The sequence below is a fragment of the Gossypium hirsutum genome, chromosome A10 (assembly GCF_007990345.1).
Source record: "Gossypium hirsutum isolate 1008001.06 chromosome A10, Gossypium_hirsutum_v2.1, whole genome shotgun sequence".
NCBI lineage: Eukaryota > Viridiplantae > Streptophyta > Magnoliopsida > Malvales > Malvaceae > Gossypium > Gossypium hirsutum.
In genome coordinates this window covers 1149455-1165859 of record NC_053433.1, presented here as the reverse complement: position 1 = coordinate 1165859, position 16405 = coordinate 1149455, and the positions used below count along the sequence as shown (strand labels likewise).

The 16405-nt window shown below is 33.6% G+C and overlaps 3 protein-coding genes and 1 non-coding gene across 5 annotated transcripts; 1 reads left to right on the top strand and 3 right to left on the bottom strand.

The window, feature by feature from the left end:
- Positions 1–3107: 3107 nt before the first annotated feature.
- On the bottom strand, positions 3108–5769 carry LOC107925227 (probable serine/threonine-protein kinase PBL23). Its single transcript, XM_016855865.2, has 5 exons — positions 5455–5769; positions 4461–4639; positions 4153–4342; positions 3681–4072; positions 3108–3588 (listed from the first exon to the last, which is right to left on the bottom strand). Exons 1-5 carry the CDS (start codon positions 5573–5575, stop codon positions 3304–3306), a joined length of 1167 nt encoding a protein of 388 aa, XP_016711354.1. The 5' UTR covers positions 5576–5769; the 3' UTR covers positions 3108–3303.
- Positions 5770–7824: 2055 nt separating this feature from the next.
- On the bottom strand, positions 7825–9353 carry LOC107925226 (pentatricopeptide repeat-containing protein At1g61870, mitochondrial). Its single transcript, XM_016855864.2, has one exon. It carries the CDS (start codon positions 9252–9254, stop codon positions 8064–8066), a length of 1191 nt encoding a protein of 396 aa, XP_016711353.1. The 5' UTR covers positions 9255–9353; the 3' UTR covers positions 7825–8063.
- A 66-nt stretch (positions 9354–9419) lies between these two features.
- Positions 9420–9491, bottom strand: TRNAW-CCA (transfer RNA tryptophan (anticodon CCA)). The gene has a single exon. It is a non-coding gene; the product is annotated as a tRNA-Trp (tRNA).
- Positions 9492–10778: 1287 nt separating this feature from the next.
- On the top strand, positions 10779–14285 carry LOC107925228 (tobamovirus multiplication protein 1). 2 transcript variants are annotated; one of them, XM_016855866.2, is made up of 11 exons: positions 10779–11214; positions 11507–11597; positions 11692–11744; positions 11928–12020; positions 12148–12219; positions 12310–12382; positions 12497–12542; positions 12636–12699; positions 12790–12843; positions 13408–13485; positions 13857–14285. In XM_016855866.2, exons 1-11 carry the CDS (start codon positions 11056–11058, stop codon positions 13947–13949), a joined length of 876 nt encoding a protein of 291 aa, XP_016711355.1. In that variant the 5' UTR covers positions 10779–11055; the 3' UTR covers positions 13950–14285. The 2 variants fall into 2 exon arrangements, with proteins under 2 accessions (XP_016711355.1, XP_040935402.1); XM_041079468.1 differs by lacking the exon at positions 11928–12020.
- The last annotated feature ends 2120 nt before the right edge of the window (positions 14286–16405 follow it).

Genomic DNA, 16405 nt, shown 5'->3' with positions numbered 1-16405 from the left:
ACCATTGGTAGAGTTTGCCTACAATAATAGTTATCAGTCAAGTTTGAAGATGGCACCTTATGAAGCTTTGTATGGATGTAAATGCCGCACACCTTTATATTGGACAGAGCTTAAAGAAAGCCAGATTTACGGGGTTGATCTAGTTAAAGAAACAGAAGAAAAAGTGAAAGTTATCAGAAATTGTTTAAAAGCAGCTTCAGACAGGCAGAAGTCGTATGCATATTTAAAAAGAAAAGAGATCGAATATCAAGTTGGTGACAAAGTTTTTTTGAAAGTATCCCCGTGGAAGAAAGTTCTCAGATTTGGCAAGAAAGGCAAACTAAGTCCACGTTTTATTGGACCGTTTGTAGTGATTGAGAGAGTCGGACCATTAGCATATCGGTTAGCCTTGCCGATTGAGTTAGAGAAGATTCATAATGTATTTCATGTGTCTATGCTACGTCGTTATCGTTCAGATCCGTCACATGTGATTTCTCAGACAGAGGTTGAGATTCAGCCAGACATGACTTACGGTGAAGAACCGGTAAAGATTCTAGCTCGAGAGGTAAAGCAATTAAGGAACAAAAGTATTGTACTTGTGAAAGTACTATGAAATAGACATGGGGTAGACGAGGCTACATGGGAACCCGAAGAGGCTATGCGAAAACAGTACCCATATCTCTTCACAGGTATGATTTTCGGGACGAAAATCCCTAAATGGGGAGAGAAATGTAACATTCCAAAATAGGGCCTAAACGGAACAGTGGTTGCGAAACCACAAATTCGAGGTAGAAAAAAATTTATTTTATTATTATTTTGAGGTTCATGGTATGATTACATGATTGTGCGAAAATTTCGTGATAAAATTCTATGCATAAAGTGCTTAAGTTGAGGTTAGGGACTAAATCGAATAATTTGCAAAACTTGCATTCTAGAAGTTTTTAGTATGAAATTATTTTGGAATATTAATTAGGAGATCTTAAATGGTAATTTGACCAATTTTAAGTTCATGGACAAAATTAGGACATGGAAGGAATTTTTGAAAGTTTAGTAAGGAGGGGTATTTTGGTCATTTGGTTATTAACATTAATAAAAAGGTAAAAAGATGATAAAATTGTATCATCTTCTTCAAGTTACCAGCCGAACCTTACCTCTCTCCATATCTGGGGTTTCTTCAACTTTCAAGCTTTATAGTAAGTGATTCCAAGCCCCGTTTTTAATGATCTTTACGTTTTTTAAGTCCCGGTAGCTCGATAAAGCTTATGCTAGCAATAATTTAAGTTAGGAATCAAATTTGGAAAAATACCCATAGGTGAAATTTGTGTATTTTGATGTTTTATGATGGAATATGAGGCTTTAAATTATGTTAGACAACTTGTGCTACTTGGTTTTAAGTGAAAACAAGTAAAAAGGCTTAATCGGTAAAAATACCTAATAGTCATAAGTACATGTTAGTGTGTGAATTTGATGTTGTCATAGAAGGGAAAAATGATCAGTATGTCATAAAACATAAGAAAATAGGATGAATTTTAATTTACGAGCCTTGGGGAAAAAGTGCAAATATGTGAAAGTTTAGGGGCAAAAATGTGATTTTTCCAAAGTTTGAGTAAAGGGTTGTTTTGATAAATGTTGATATTAAATAAGCTAAATTTGCTATTATAGATCAAGAAGAGCGAAATTCGGGAGTAGATCGGGGAAAAGAAAAAGTAAAGGACTAAATTGTAAACTTTAGTCACATTTTGTATCGAGGTAAGTTTACAGTAAATAAATGCAATATTCTTTTATTTTACATTATTATTGTCAATTTCCAGCATTTATATATTTATGTTATGAAAATAGTTAAAGTCGAATTTAAGGTGAAGTGATAAAGGAAAAGTGTTAGAAAGCCCCGGTTGAACCCTAGGAATGTTAGGATATTAGGGTTGACAGGACAGAACAGAAATGAGCCATGTAAGTCCATATTAGAAATATGACTTTGGAGACAGGATTGAGCCATGTAAGTCCATATTATATATGGCACTGGAGATAGGAATAATTCATGTAAGTCCATGTCAAAGACATGGCATTGGGAGGGTATTGATAGACAGGAATGACCCTAGTATCCTTAGTATTCCGAGTGGTTCAACGGATCAGAATACGAGTTAAATTACAGTGAATTAACAGCAAAGGAAAAGTAGATTATATTTATGAAAAAGGAAAGGTCAGGTAAGAAAGAAGGTAAGGGAATAAAGAAGAAGATAGAAATTGAGAAGTAAAAAATTTATGATGTTAGATGATATTATGCATAATTATCCATTATGTTGAATGTTGTGATTTATTTGCTTGTAAGCTTACTAAGCCTAGTGCTTAATCTCTTTATTTTCTTCTTCTTATAGTACTTATCTAGCCACTCGGGGATCGAAGGAAACGTCGGAGGCCGATCACACTATCAAAGAAATAACTCGATATAATTAGACGTTTTGTTTTGTGTATGGCATGTATAGAAACTTAGCTACTTTTGGTATAATATGAACAATGAATGATGTGTAAATACTTGCTAGTGATTAGCTAATAAAAATGGCCGATGATATGCATGTTTATTAATATGTATGATTGAATGGTGATTATCACATGAAAATTATGAAAAATGTGAAAGTAACCTAAAAACAGATTCAAGTAACAGAAATGACGTAACTTTGAAAAATCACTAAAAATTGTAGAAACATAGTTTGAAGATGAATAATATATTAAATTAAATCTTATTATGTCTATTTTTTTATGGAATAAGAAAAACAGGTAAAGGTATTATATTATATGATATATCTGAGTTTTAGTGAAACAGGGTCAGAGTGATTTCTGGATCCCCTGTTTCAACTTTGGAAATTCACCATAAATTTTAAAAACTGATTAGAAGGTTTAATTTATATGGTTATAATCCTTGTTGAGTCTAGTTTTAAGAGAAACAAACGGCTTAGTGATATGAATTTTGTACAGGAAGAAACATGGTTCGTAGCAAGAAGAGGTTAGTGCAGTCGAGTTTTGAAACAAGGGAAACTTTAACTAATAAACTGTACTAATTGGCCAAGTCAAAAATCTATGAAAAAAATTAGTGGATAGATATATGAGTCTAGTTTCAGGAAAAATTTACGGATCTTAATTTTGAGTTTTGGAACTCAAGATATGAATTTTTAGGCGACTACGACGCAGAATGGCAGCACATTCCGAAAAGCTTAAATAAACAATTTAAAACTATTTAAGTGATAGATTAAGTTTAGTAATGCCTCGTGCTCGATTCTGGAAACAGTCTCAGCTAAGGAGTGTTACAGTTAACCTCAGCTACAGTAGCTACAAATCATGGCCTCGTTTCAAACTTCGTTCTTTCACGGACTTACCATGGAAGCTGCTGTTTCTTTGTAACTCAGCTGTAACTTTTCCGTCAACCTTTGGCCTAGCAAGAAACTCAACCGCAGTTACAACATCACCGATCAATGGCCGGCTATTAGCATCCTCTTGAAGACACATTACTGCTATAGCAAGAGCTTGATAAAGACCCTTTACGGGGTAATTCTCTTCGAGCAACGGATCTATGATCTTCATGAACTTCTGCCTGTCTTTAAGTAATGGCTTTGCCTGCAATATGTGGACGATAATCGATGACAAACTTAAATTTACAAACTTAAAACAGAGCTTAAAACAAGTGATTTTGAATTCCATGAACATACCCAAAGAACCAGATTCTGTTCTTCAGCCGGTCTTTCGAGATCAATAGCTCTCCTCCCCGAGATAAGCTCCAGAAACACTACACCGAAGCTGTAAACATCGGATTTTGTCGTCAGCTGTCCTGTCATTGCATATTCAGGAGCACAATAACCATAGGTCCCCATGACCCTAGTTGATACATGGTCTTTCCCTTCAGTAGGACCTAACTTTGCAAGTCCGAAATCCGAGAGTTTGGGATTGAAGTTCTCATCTAGTAATATGTTTGAAGCTTTAAAGTCGCGATAAATTATCGGCAGATCAGCAAAATCGTGTAAATATTCTAGTCCTTTAGCCGCTCCTTCAGCTACTTTCATCCTGGTATTCCAATCCAATGGCTCCTTACCAGGGGGCAAATCTAAATAAACATCAAACAAAATGAATTAGTAATATATAAATTGGTACTAAACAAGTTTCAATGTGTCATTTTTAACATACCAAGAAGATGATGTTCCAAAGATCCATTTGCCATGTATTCATAAACTAAAATCCTTTGATCCCCATCTGCACAATAGCCGATTAGATTCACGAGGTTTTGATGGTTAACCAGACTTAGCATCAATACCTCTGAGAAGAATTCTCGAGTTCCTTGAGTTCCATTCCGATCAAGCCGCTTTACGGCCACAATCTAAGGTAAACCAAGCACAAAAGTTATCAACTTTCAGGGTCATACAAGTTACATGCATGAAACAATTCTAGAGAAAAAAGATATATATCTATATGTATGTAAATATATTTATTTATACTTGATCAAGGTTCTCAATGTATCCTTTATAGACCCTGCCAAAGCCACCTTCACCTATCAGACAATCAGGATTGAAGTTGTCTGTAGCAACTACTAGTTCTCTAAATGTGAAAATATGAGCTGAAACTTTTACTTTGCCAACTTTTTGTATTTCTTCAGCTATTTTTTGCTTGTTGGCACCTGCACATTGATTCAAATGGTCAAATAAAAGGTACCCAGAATTAAGAACATAAGTTTCGTTTATAGATCGGATTGAGAGATGTTCTTCAAGGAAGGTGAAATCAACTCGGATGCTTGCTTACGACTTTAAGCTATTTTTTCTCCATTACAATGATGTTGTATGTATTGGAAAACGTATCAAAGCACAAGTTTTATCTACCCCTGTTGAGGGGAGGTCGGTCTCGGACCCTCAAACAGTGGAGTTATTGTACTCGAGACATCAATATTTAATTTTAGCCTCGAGTTTTGTCTACATATTCACGAAGTTCGGGGAGAAGTGTTAAAAATTTTTACCTTTGTAAGATTCAAACCCATGCCTTTAGTGGGGTTCTTACCCACTAATGCCATATAAAAAATATGGATTCAAACTCCACCAAGGTTAAATGCTCATATTTATTTAGTTGTGAGGTACTCCCCAAACTCAGTAAACTCATTGGGCTTTTCTCGGAATCAAGAAACAAAACCTAGAACTAAAACTAGACTTGGACGCTCTGATCAAAATTTCTCCACCATTTGACGATCCGAGACCGAACTCCCCTCAAAAACGCCTAAGCTTCTGTTCTTCTTATAAAAACTCGAAATTATCCAAACCCATTTCACCTTTCTCGAAAAATATCAACCAATAAAGAAAAAAAGAAGAAGAAGAAGGATATATATGGTCTTTTCATTTACCTCTGGAACAAGCCCCAACGAGGCATTTTAACATAGACAAGCACTACACTTCCAATCTTTTATCTGAATTTCATTTGCATAAAAAATAAACAAAAGATTAATACCTGCTTTGCCTGACAAATTATTCACCAAAGACCTCAATGATTTGCCATTGTTGTTGCTATTGCCACCAAGGCCACCAGTACGGTGCTGCACCTCCACTCCACAACAAGAGAAGCAGCTCATTTTTTGAAAAATGGGGAGCAAAGAAACAATGGGTGTGTTTTGAAATATTAGAAAAAATAACTAAAAACTTCGTCCTTTATTCATTAAAAGAAAGGATTAACTATAAAGTTAACTCCATTTATGTTAGCTTGAGTCAGTATTATTAATTTTCTAAATATAGGAGCTTTTCAATTAGATTATGGATGGAAAGAAGATGAGATTAACACTGAGAAACTATAAAGAAGAGAAAAAATGAGTTAAAATCGTTTGAATAAAGTTTGGTAGAACAGAAAAACGAAACGCGTTTCACTTTAAATTCCATTTAAACAAATTTGAATAAGTTTCCCAACAACTTTTCTTTTTTTTCCCATTATGTAACTTGGGTATTCATGGCATGCAGTACATAGGAAGATGATGATACCTGTTTATATAAAGTAACCTTATTCCAATTCACAGGGAAGTTAAATTTTTTATATAAAACATAAAATTTTAGAGGGTCAAAATTTTCGTTACAATGCTTAAATTACATTATTCGTATTTTAAAACAGCTAAAAATTAAAAATTTCCTTTTATTCAAAAACTAAAATACTTGAATGATTTATATTTTAAGAGAAGTTAACGGACGAAAAATTTATCTTTTTGATACAATACCTAAAATTATACACTCAATCTTTTATAATGACAATAATACCAATACCCATCAAACTAAGACTCAATCGACACTTTTATAATATTATTAATAGGTCTTAGCTGATAAAAATTAATTCAAGCCATTAAAGTTATTATAACATGTAAATTCATTATTGGTTGTACATTATTAATTGGATATTCATGTGATTTTAACCATATTTGATTAATAGTAGATAAAACCAAGTCACCACTTTAATATTATTATAACTTGAATAAACTAATAACTTGATAAAAGGAGATGAATCAAATTATGTAAAATCAAAATAAAAAGACTAAATCCAAAATTTTAACATAATAGAGGGACTAAAATCCAAATTTTAGATTTATTGGTTTTTGCATTGATTAATTAAGTTAAATGAAAGATGAAAGGTGATTGTAAATAAAATGTATGGTTTTGCATTTCTGGGATTGTGTATATCTGGTGCTGGGTATGGATGACATTGTAAGACTAGTTTAACTTTCAAATTGAAAAGTGTTGTGAAAAAATTTAAATTGAGCTCAATCATGGTTTTTGGAACCAAATCGATAGTCGAGCCGATCAAATCGTCGGTTTTCAGTTTGATTATCAATCCGGTTTCAATTAAAAAAATATTAAAAATATTAAAAATATAAAATCCGGTTCAATCTGTTCGTATCAGTTCATGAGTCAACCAGTTCTTTCCCTTACTCCGTAGTCCGTACCATGTACCAGCCGGTTCTTGAACCAATCGGCTAGTCCTGTCCAGTTTCAACATCATTGAACTCAATTTATGGCATTCCATTGGCAAAAGACATCTACAGAATGCAAAAAGATCCCAAATGCTGCAGCTTGGAAAGGCTGCAGAGTACAAACTGGATGTAGAATCAAAGGAGCATATTGGCTGCTTGGTGAATTCCCTGTACCCATCTTCTAACAAAACTTTATAACCTTTGTTTTTAAGAAATTCTTTTGATTTATGTCATGTCTCTCAATCTAGCAATGTTTTGAACACTTATTGCCAAGAGTGACTTCAAACTGAAATCCATAACTTTCGGTTCCAATAATCAAGTCTAGAAACAAAGGTTCATTCATATCAGGAGATATATCATTCACAAAGCATCACCTAATTGGATAAAAACTTAATTCATACGAGATTTCTAATCTCATTGCGTTAGTAAATCAAAGCACAACCTGAACAGGCAAGAATTTTCAGTTGGGACTTAGGGCTACAATAGGCAAAAAGCATGCGGCACTCAGTTCGTTTATAAACCTTTTAAGGTTATGTACCGGTATATGCACCACAATTTTACCTAATAGCATGAGAATGTGAGGTAACACATGGGTGTTTAGCTAATTCTACAAATATACATAACTGAATACGATAGATTAGCTTACGAGGCATGACACAAAAGTTCGATATTTTGTCTCAAATCAACCTTACCTGTATACTGCATAGGATATCCAATGAACTGAACTGCTTCCCACCTCACTGACCTCAAAAATGAAAAACTTTCACTAGACTGAAATCAATGTAAAGTTGTATCAGTAAGCAGAGCCGAACCAGCAGCTTCAATTCTATTATAAATATCAACTTGATAACAGGATTTCATTCAGAAAGACATTACTGTTTAAAAGTGGTGGTTTCCACTGCTAAATAACCCAAGCAAAGCATCATTTTAGTATTCAGAAAAGACAAGCTTTTCACTAATGAACAAACAGAAGGAAAAAAGATCCGTCCCGATAATGAAAAACTGTCCAATTCATTTTCATTTCCATATAAAATGGCTAAGACCAGACCTAACTAGCTCTAATAGTTCATAATCATTATTTAAAGAACAGTCTATGCCATTGTCACCCTAGTTACAACAAACCCTTCTCGATTTCATCCCACAAATCCGCATTTTTTGAGAACTTCTTCTTAACATTCTTGATAAGTTCTTTAGCTTCCTCAACCTTAGATATGGTAACAAGTCCATTCGCGAGTGATTTCATAGTCGAAAATTTCGGAACCCATTTTTTCTCCATACTGTCCTTACAAATTTTCAGAGCAGCCTCAAAATCCCCACCTTGACACAAGAAATGAACCATATTGAAAAAACAATTACTATCAGGCTTCAAGCCTCTATTCACCATGCTATTAAACAAGCTCTTAGCTTCCTCCAAATTCCCTTCCTTACAGAACCCATGAATCAAATGGTTATAAGTAACCGAGTTCGGGTTTATCCCTTTCGATAGCATCCCATGAAGTAAGGTTTTGGCCTCATTAGATTTCTTCAATATACACAAGGTTTGAATCCTTATGTTATATGTATTGACCCCAACAGGAATCCCATATTCCTTCATCAAATTCAACACTTTCCCAACATCTTCATACTTTTCTTCTACATAAAACCCAGCTAACAAAGTCCCAAACGTTGTCGCATTGGGTTTAACCCCTCCTTTTTTCATATCAATCAAAATTGAATACACTGAATTCGAAGACCCAGATTCACAAAAAGCTTTAATAGCATTATTATAAGTTTCTAAATCGGGATCAATCTTATACCTTTGTGGAAACTCCATGAAAATTCTCTTCACTTCTACATGATCCTTGGCTATCAACCCTGCAACGAGCAAAGCGTTTAATGATTTCGTCGAACGGCAAAACCCCTCGTTATAGAATTCGTCAAAGACCGTCACGGCGCGGTTTAGCATCTTGGCTTGACCGTAGAGGATTAAAGAATGGGAGGCGAAACGATTATTTTGTAAGTCGGGACGGGAACGGAGTTCTTGGAGGAAAGTGTCGATGGATTGGAAATGATTGCCTTCGCAGAGTTTGGAGATGGCGACGGATAAAGCGATTCGGCCGATATGGGAGGATGGGGTGAGGCGGGCGGCGCGGCAGATTTCGAGGATGCAATCAGGGTCTTGCTCGGATTTTAGGCGGGAGAGGGCGGCGCGTGATTTTTTGTGGGTGGTGAGAGAGGTGGAGGAGTTTGGGGAGACGGTTGAAAAGTGGCGGAAGCGGAAAGCTGTGGTGGCCGGTGTACGGATGCGGGAGAATAAGGCCATTTTTTTTTCGGAGAGTAGATTAGTGATCACTGAGAAAGGAGTGTTATTTTACTGAAAAAATAAAAAAGCGAGGGAAGGAAGCATAAAAATTATAGGGACTAAATTCCGAATTTTCAAAAAGTACATGGATATGAACCAAAAATGGATCCAATTGGACCGGGATTTTAAACCCAACGTGAATCGAACGCGCAACCTTCTGATCTGGAGTCAGACGCGCTACCATTGCGCCACGGATCCGTTGGTGATATTGAATCTAAAGAAAAGTTTTAAAAAACCTAAGAATGTGGAAAAGTGGAGGGATGAAAAGAAAATGAAAAGATGGAAATAAATTAATTTTTAACACGCAGAAAGAAAATTTATATTTTTCATCCTACCATTTTCTTCCCACTGTTCCACGGCGTAAAAGTTTACATTCATGTAGAAGCAAACTTATTTCGAAATGATAAAAATTTGAAAATAATTCAAATCCATAATGAGTTAACTAAAAAAATCGAACTCAAATCGAAATAGAACAAATACTAAATTATATAAGTTCATTTTTTATCCAAACTTGAAAATCAAGCTTCTTTAACTTGAAATTATTTTAAAATTTTAAACTTTCATTTATCTTATTCAAAGTAATCAAATCTAAGCCAAAACTAACTCGATTCATCTAATTCTTTTGCTAACATTACTCCACTTTTACGTGGCCCGATGCAAACAATCTCATAAAGTCCTCTTCTAGGGGTGCGTTTGGTTAGATAAACTAATTATTATAATTCAATTCAGATCTTGAATTTTTCATATTAAATTTAAAATTTAAATTTTTGAACTTATTTTAACAATATAAATTTTATTTTGTGTTTTTTAAATATTATTTGTTAAAGTTTTCAAATTTTTTTAATAAACATTTCTAAAAAATTATTTTTTATATAAATAAATAATAAATAATATTTTTATTACGAAACTTTAAAATAATTTAATTGTATAATTTAAATTACATTTTAATCACAAAATTTTAAAAATTTACAGTATAATCACTAATACTGCTGATTTATGAGGTTATTATCACTAAATCATTACCATAGTCAACGGTGTGACATTAATGTAAGGTGATTATAAAAATATAAAATTACCGTGAGGTGTACGCATGGATTACACATATAATTCGACTACTCTATTTAATTAAAAAAAAACAAACTTGTAATGACTGAAATCTTAATTTCAAATCGAAATGATCTTAGGAAAGAAAGAGTGAAAATTGACAGCAGTTGTGGTGGTAGCCATCGTAACAGTTGCATCTGCTTCTGCTACTGCTACTTCATCATTTCATGGCCGGAACAGAGAATCCATATGGAAGACAAAAAATTTTGTTTGCATTTTTTGAGTTGGAAAATGGGGACAAAAAACACTTAAACATTAGATAAGGATTAAAAAGAATGATTGAATTGATTGACTAGAGAAACTGATATTTCCTACAATTAATGACACCAAACAAAATCTAAAATTAAAAAAAAAATCCTTACTTTTGACACATTCTATAATCAAAACAACGTTGCAAATTGCAACCAACCACCACATTTCATCGCTGAACTCTGTTGAAGCTTAGGTTGGACTTTAGTGAACCCAACATAAGGAAAAGCGCATAATAAAGGCTTCATCACTTCATCATCATCCCTTTCGGCTTGGACCCATTGTTATACTTAAATACAAAATTCTTTCTTCTTCTTTTTTCTCTTTCCAAGTTGTATTCTTTCTGGGTGTTCTGTTTGGGTTCTGGGGATTTTGACTTTCCCGGGGAAGTTCGGGAAAAATAAGAGAGATGGTTAGAATAAGGAAAATACCACTGGACTTAACGCTTACTGAGTTTCCAGCTCTGGTTTCTAGCTGGTGGGACGAAGTCAATGAATCGACTCACTGGCAAGATGGCATATTTTACCCACTTTGCGCCGCTTATGCCTTAGTTTCCTCCATTGCTCTGGTCAATTTTCTCAATTTTTCCACTGTTTGTGCGTTTTTATTTCATTCACTCGACTGTTTTATTTCGTTTTGCTCGGATCAGTGTTGTTATTTATTTTCATTTTAATGATTTCCAGTAGTTTAGGAATCCAACTGATTTGGTTTGCTTATTTACCGAGTTATATTAGAACGATTGAAGTATAAACGTCTGTGTGAAATTAAAGCTTTAAACTGTCAATATCATTGTTAATGATTTCAATTTCCAGAAGCTATACTAGTTTGCTTGTAATAATTAGGGGTTAATGATTTTGCAGATGCAATTAATAAGGATCGAATTGAGAGTACCCGAATACGGTTGGACTACGCAAAAGGTTTTCCATCTTATGAATGTCATTGTGAATGGAGGTGATATATGATATCCTATGTCCTGTATTGCATTGTAATGAGGATTGAGGATGTAACTTTCAGTATCTGAATACGAGTTTTCTCGTTGTTGCAGTGCGCGCCGTCGTGTTCGGGTTTCACAAACAAGTATTTTTATTGCATCCCAAGGTTAGTCTGCTATGTAATTCGGAGATATCTGTTCGGTTTCGTATACGAAAAGTTCTTAAGTTTGCATTGGCTTATGTATGCAATAGGTTCTTCAAGAACACTTTTCAATTGCAGCAACAATACTAAAACTAGCCTTAACAACAAGGGTTTTATATTGACACGAGCCGTTTCTTCTTTAACTAGGTACTTATATTCGTACTCTTGGATCTTCCAAGCCTTCTGTTTTTCTCCACGTATACGTTACTAGCCCTGTTTTGGGCAGAGATTTATCACCAGGCAAGTGATTTCTCGTTCCGTTAAACGATGTATGCCTTGTCCTTGATCTATAAACCGAGTTAGAAACTTGTGCACTCGGTTCTTTCTCCTAATGTTGCGAGAAACTTTACCTTGCCATTATGAACAGGCAAGAAGCTTACCAACGGATAAACTCAGAATTTCTTATGCGGCAATCAATGGTGTTATTTACGTCATACAGGTGAGCCGTTTACTGAGTTTCCTACTACAACTAGCTTTGATACATGATACTGAAGTGAAGTTAGAATGAAGTTTTGACATTTGACTTCAGGTCTGCATTTGGTTGTATCTTTGGATAGACGACAACAGCGTGGTGGAATTCATCGGAAATGCATTTATTGCCGGTAAGCATAATAATGATCCATCAAAACTAGTTATTTATCTCGGGATATTATGCACGTTAAATGTTACTTCTTCTGTTTAACTGTGCCGCGTATTTTCCATATTCTTTTCTCCAGCGGTCTCGTTTATAGCTGCATTAGGATTCTTGTTGTATGGAGGAAGGTAATCGTTGTTTGTTAACGCGATTTTAATGGCTATTGTGCTTAGAGTTAAAATTTCTAATGATACCAATTCCACAAACTCAAATCCTCTCAGATTATTTTTCATGCTAAAACGTTTCCCCATCGAGTCAAAAGGAAGAAGGAAGAAGCTTAACGAGGTATTTTCGTCCCTATATAGTTCACCTAGCTACACTGCATAGTTAATCATTCTTGGCGTGACTATTTCATACTTGATGTCCTTCTTGTAGGTTGGATCAGTTACTGCCATTTGTTTCACCTGCTTCCTTATTAGATGCTCTGTGGTAAGTTTTTCTTTTTCCGACCAAACCCGAGTGTATCTTCTTTCGAGTCCTCTTCCTAGGTTGGGTTTAAGATTATCTTCGCAAAGACAATTTGGTTAAGATTATCCGGTGCTTATAAAATGGTAAAAGTATCACAAAAGCCCTTATACTAAGAATTAGATTGCATTTTACTCTTGTACTTAAAAAATAAGAAAATTCCCTGTATATTAGATCAAAGAGCAAACTGATCATTCGATTAAAAATTTTATCTATCTTTGCTGTTAAAAATTAATTCTGTCTTGGAATGAGGCATATGTGGCAAGCCACGTGTAATTGTTTAGTTATTGTTAACGGTGCTACTTTTTAATAGTAGAAATGAATAAAAGTTTTAATAGAAATAATTAGTTTACTTTTTGATCTTAGGTAAACGAATAAATTGCTATTTTTTAGTAAAAGAGGCAAATGACTCTTAATACAAGGACTTCTATAGTACTTTTACCCTCATAAAATGCGTTATAACAATCATACTTTTTGATGCTGCTTTCTTCATTTGGTTGCGAAATCTTCCGATTTCTCGATGTGCAGGTAGTTTTATCGGCCTTTGATTCAGATGCATCGCTTGATGTTTTAGACCATCCAGTTTTGAACTTGATCTATTACATGGTATTTTAAGAACCCTTTTTTTAATAGGTAAACTACAAATAAGGTCACTAACCTGCTGATAAATTTATGTTTTCGTCACTCAATTTTAAAAAGTTACAAAATAGTCATTGAATTATTCGAAACTTTTTATTTAAGTCACTACACTGTTAAGGGTTTTTTTTTAAGTATGTCTAGCGAGTTTCAAACGAATGACTTAAATGAAAACTTTCAAATAATTCAATGACTATTTTATAACTTTTTCAAGTTGACTGATCAAATGTGAATTTACTAATAATTTAGTGACTTTTGGTGTATTTTACTTCTTTTTTATTTGCAGCATCCTATTTATATGTTCCTAAGCATGTAAATTTCTATATTTCATCAAATTACAGCTTGTTGAGATCTTACCTTCAGCTCTAGTGTTGTACATCCTTCGTATGTTGCCTCCGAAGAGAATATCCGCTCAATATCACCCGATCCGTTAGTCGGGATGCGTCTTTGTTCATTGGATTGTTCCAGTCGAATGAGGGAAGCAAACCTCGAAAACCATCCAGACGTAGAACTCGACCTAGTCAAGATGCCGAAAAAACCTTTTAAGGGAAACCATTGTTGATTTCTTCATCGGTTACGTGATCGAATAGTCGGTTTATCGACACCCTCCTCATTATTGGTCGACAACAAGTAGAAGGAAAATATCTTCCTTGTAGATTCAATTTTGTACTTGTTTGCATCAGTTTGTTCTTACAAATACTTGGTCCAACTGATATCAGTTTTCTTAACCCATGTATTTGATAATATTACTAAGGGATAATTTCGCTAAACTCATTAAGTTATTGTTTATATTCTTAAATTGGTCCTTCAAGTAGACTTCAAAACATTATAATTGAGCCTTTAAAGTATTAGTATTTTATCTGTTAGGTTCTTCCATTAATGTAATTATCAATTTAGACGTTAAATGAGGTTTAGATTTGATGTAGAGTGTATTTAAAACACGGGCATTAAATTATAAAAATATGTGTGCTTACAATATGTATGTATATGTTTACATATAAAACGTGTTTTAAATATAATTCACTTTCCATTTGAGATGGCATTTAATACTATTGTAAATTTAAACTAGTTCAATATTACCAAAAAAAAAAAAACTCAGGTTTTCTTTCTGTTTTCCGACATATTATACTTAATCACCTTGTATGGTATAATAGCATAATGAGAACTCTCATGTGCTCACATCAGAGTTCACTTAGAGACTTTTCTTATCATATTTTTCTTTCTAATATTTTATGTTATTTTTATAAATCATAATTAGATCATATCTTATTACATTTAAATAAAACACTCGACAAAACTACCATCCAAAAAGACTTTTGTAAAGCTCACAACTTTACCTCAAATATGCTCACAACTTTCTAGACTCTTTTAATTAACACTAAATCTTATATCAACGATAAAAAGACTACCTCGTAAAAAAGTTTTAATATGAATTTCAGTACATTTACTTTTCTGCTAGGAAAGAATCTTCTGGTATTAATCTTTGTATTTTTGGAATGGTGTTCTTCATAAATGTTTAGCTATCAAATACTATGTAGCTTTTGGAGCTATTAATTTGACTTTTTTGTAAAATTCAATTAGCAAGAGCCTCTAATTTGACGATATAAAATAAACTTATATGTAGCTTGAAGCAACTTATCGAAAACGCATAAAAGAAAAATGGCATTCACTAATGTTCATGTTGGAAAGGCACCCAAATGCAAAAGGACAATAAACAGTAGGTTTAAAACAAGAAATAGAACAACACCACTCAGAAAAATTAATTATAAAAACTCTATTTTTAGAGTTTAATTGCAGTTTTAGTCCTTTTACTTTGTTAAAATTAGATATTCATTTTTTTTAATTTAATTTATTATAATTTAATCATTCAACTTTTATAATAAACCTAGACTAATAACACTGTTAATGTTTTTCCTTTTAAGAATATAAAACTTACATGTTAAAAGAACTAAATCTCAAATTCCAACAAAATAAGGACTAAAATTAAATTTAGATCGAAGAAACCAATGTTTTTTAAAACGGACCAATTGTCAAATCACTCAGACCAATTCAATTAAAAAAATTAAAAACCCAATTTAACTGGTTCATATCGGTTTTTGACTTAACCATTTCAAAATTATTCTCTAGACTAATACTCAATCAATTCTTGACCCGACCGGCTGGTCTGATCTGATTCAAATAACATTGCGAATAACTATCAATCATATATATATAGTGACTAACAAAAAGGGATAAAGTAACATTTAGTCCTTGATTTTGATAACTTTTCCCACACTAGTCTCCAAACTTTTTATTAGTTTATATTAGTCTTGAACTTATATCTCATTAAGATAGTCATCACCTAAATTATTTTAAACAATAAAGAAATTATAAAAAAAATTCAAGTGATGATGTGACACAATCTTAAAATATCATGTTATCATATCTTATCTAAATTTGAATACCAATGGGAAAAACTAGTTGTCAAGTTTCGGAATGTAGACTAATAAAAAGTTTAGGGATTAGGGACTCAATATTAATTTATTCTTGACAAAAATACCACAACTTTTTCCTACAAATAGAACAACCATCTTCAATCCCCTCGTATCACACTTTCGGTTTCAACTTTCAACAATGGATCTTACAAACTGTTTCATCTTCTTCCTTTTACTCACTTCTCTTTACTTTGCCTTAACAAGAAAGACACCAACCAAAAAGCATCCACCAGGTTCCATGGGGTTTCCCCTCATAGGCCAAACCCTTAGTTTCCTACATGCAATGCGAACCAACAGCATCGAGCAATGGCTTCTACAAAGAACAAGCAAATACGGTCCCGTTTCTAAACTCAGCCTCTTCGGTACCCCGATGGTTTTCGTACACGGGCAGAATGCTAAAAGTTCATCTTCAGTTG

Bases quoted from the DNA above. Each gene is read 5' to 3' on its own strand.
- LOC107925227 (XM_016855865.2), bottom strand. From the start codon at position 5,575: ATGAGCTGCTTCTCTTGTTGTGGAGTGGAGGTGCAGCACCGTACTGGT. The intron at 4,343-4,460 runs GTATAAATAAAT...GGTTTACCTTAG, and splicing joins ACATTGAGAACCTTGATCAA to ATTGTGGCCGTAAAGCGGCT. The intron at 4,073-4,152 runs GTATGTTAAAAA...ATGTTTATTTAG, and splicing joins TTTGGAACATCATCTTCTTG to ATTTGCCCCCTGGTAAGGAG.
- LOC107925226 (XM_016855864.2), bottom strand. From the start codon at position 9,254: ATGGCCTTATTCTCCCGCATCCGTACACCGGCCACCACAGCTTTCCGC.
- LOC107925228 (XM_016855866.2), top strand. From the start codon at position 11,056: ATGGTTAGAATAAGGAAAATACCACTGGACTTAACGCTTACTGAGTTT. The intron at 12,220-12,309 runs GTGAGCCGTTTA...ATTTGACTTCAG, and splicing joins GTGTTATTTACGTCATACAG to GTCTGCATTTGGTTGTATCT. The intron at 12,383-12,496 runs GTAAGCATAATA...TCTTTTCTCCAG, and splicing joins CGGAAATGCATTTATTGCCG to CGGTCTCGTTTATAGCTGCA.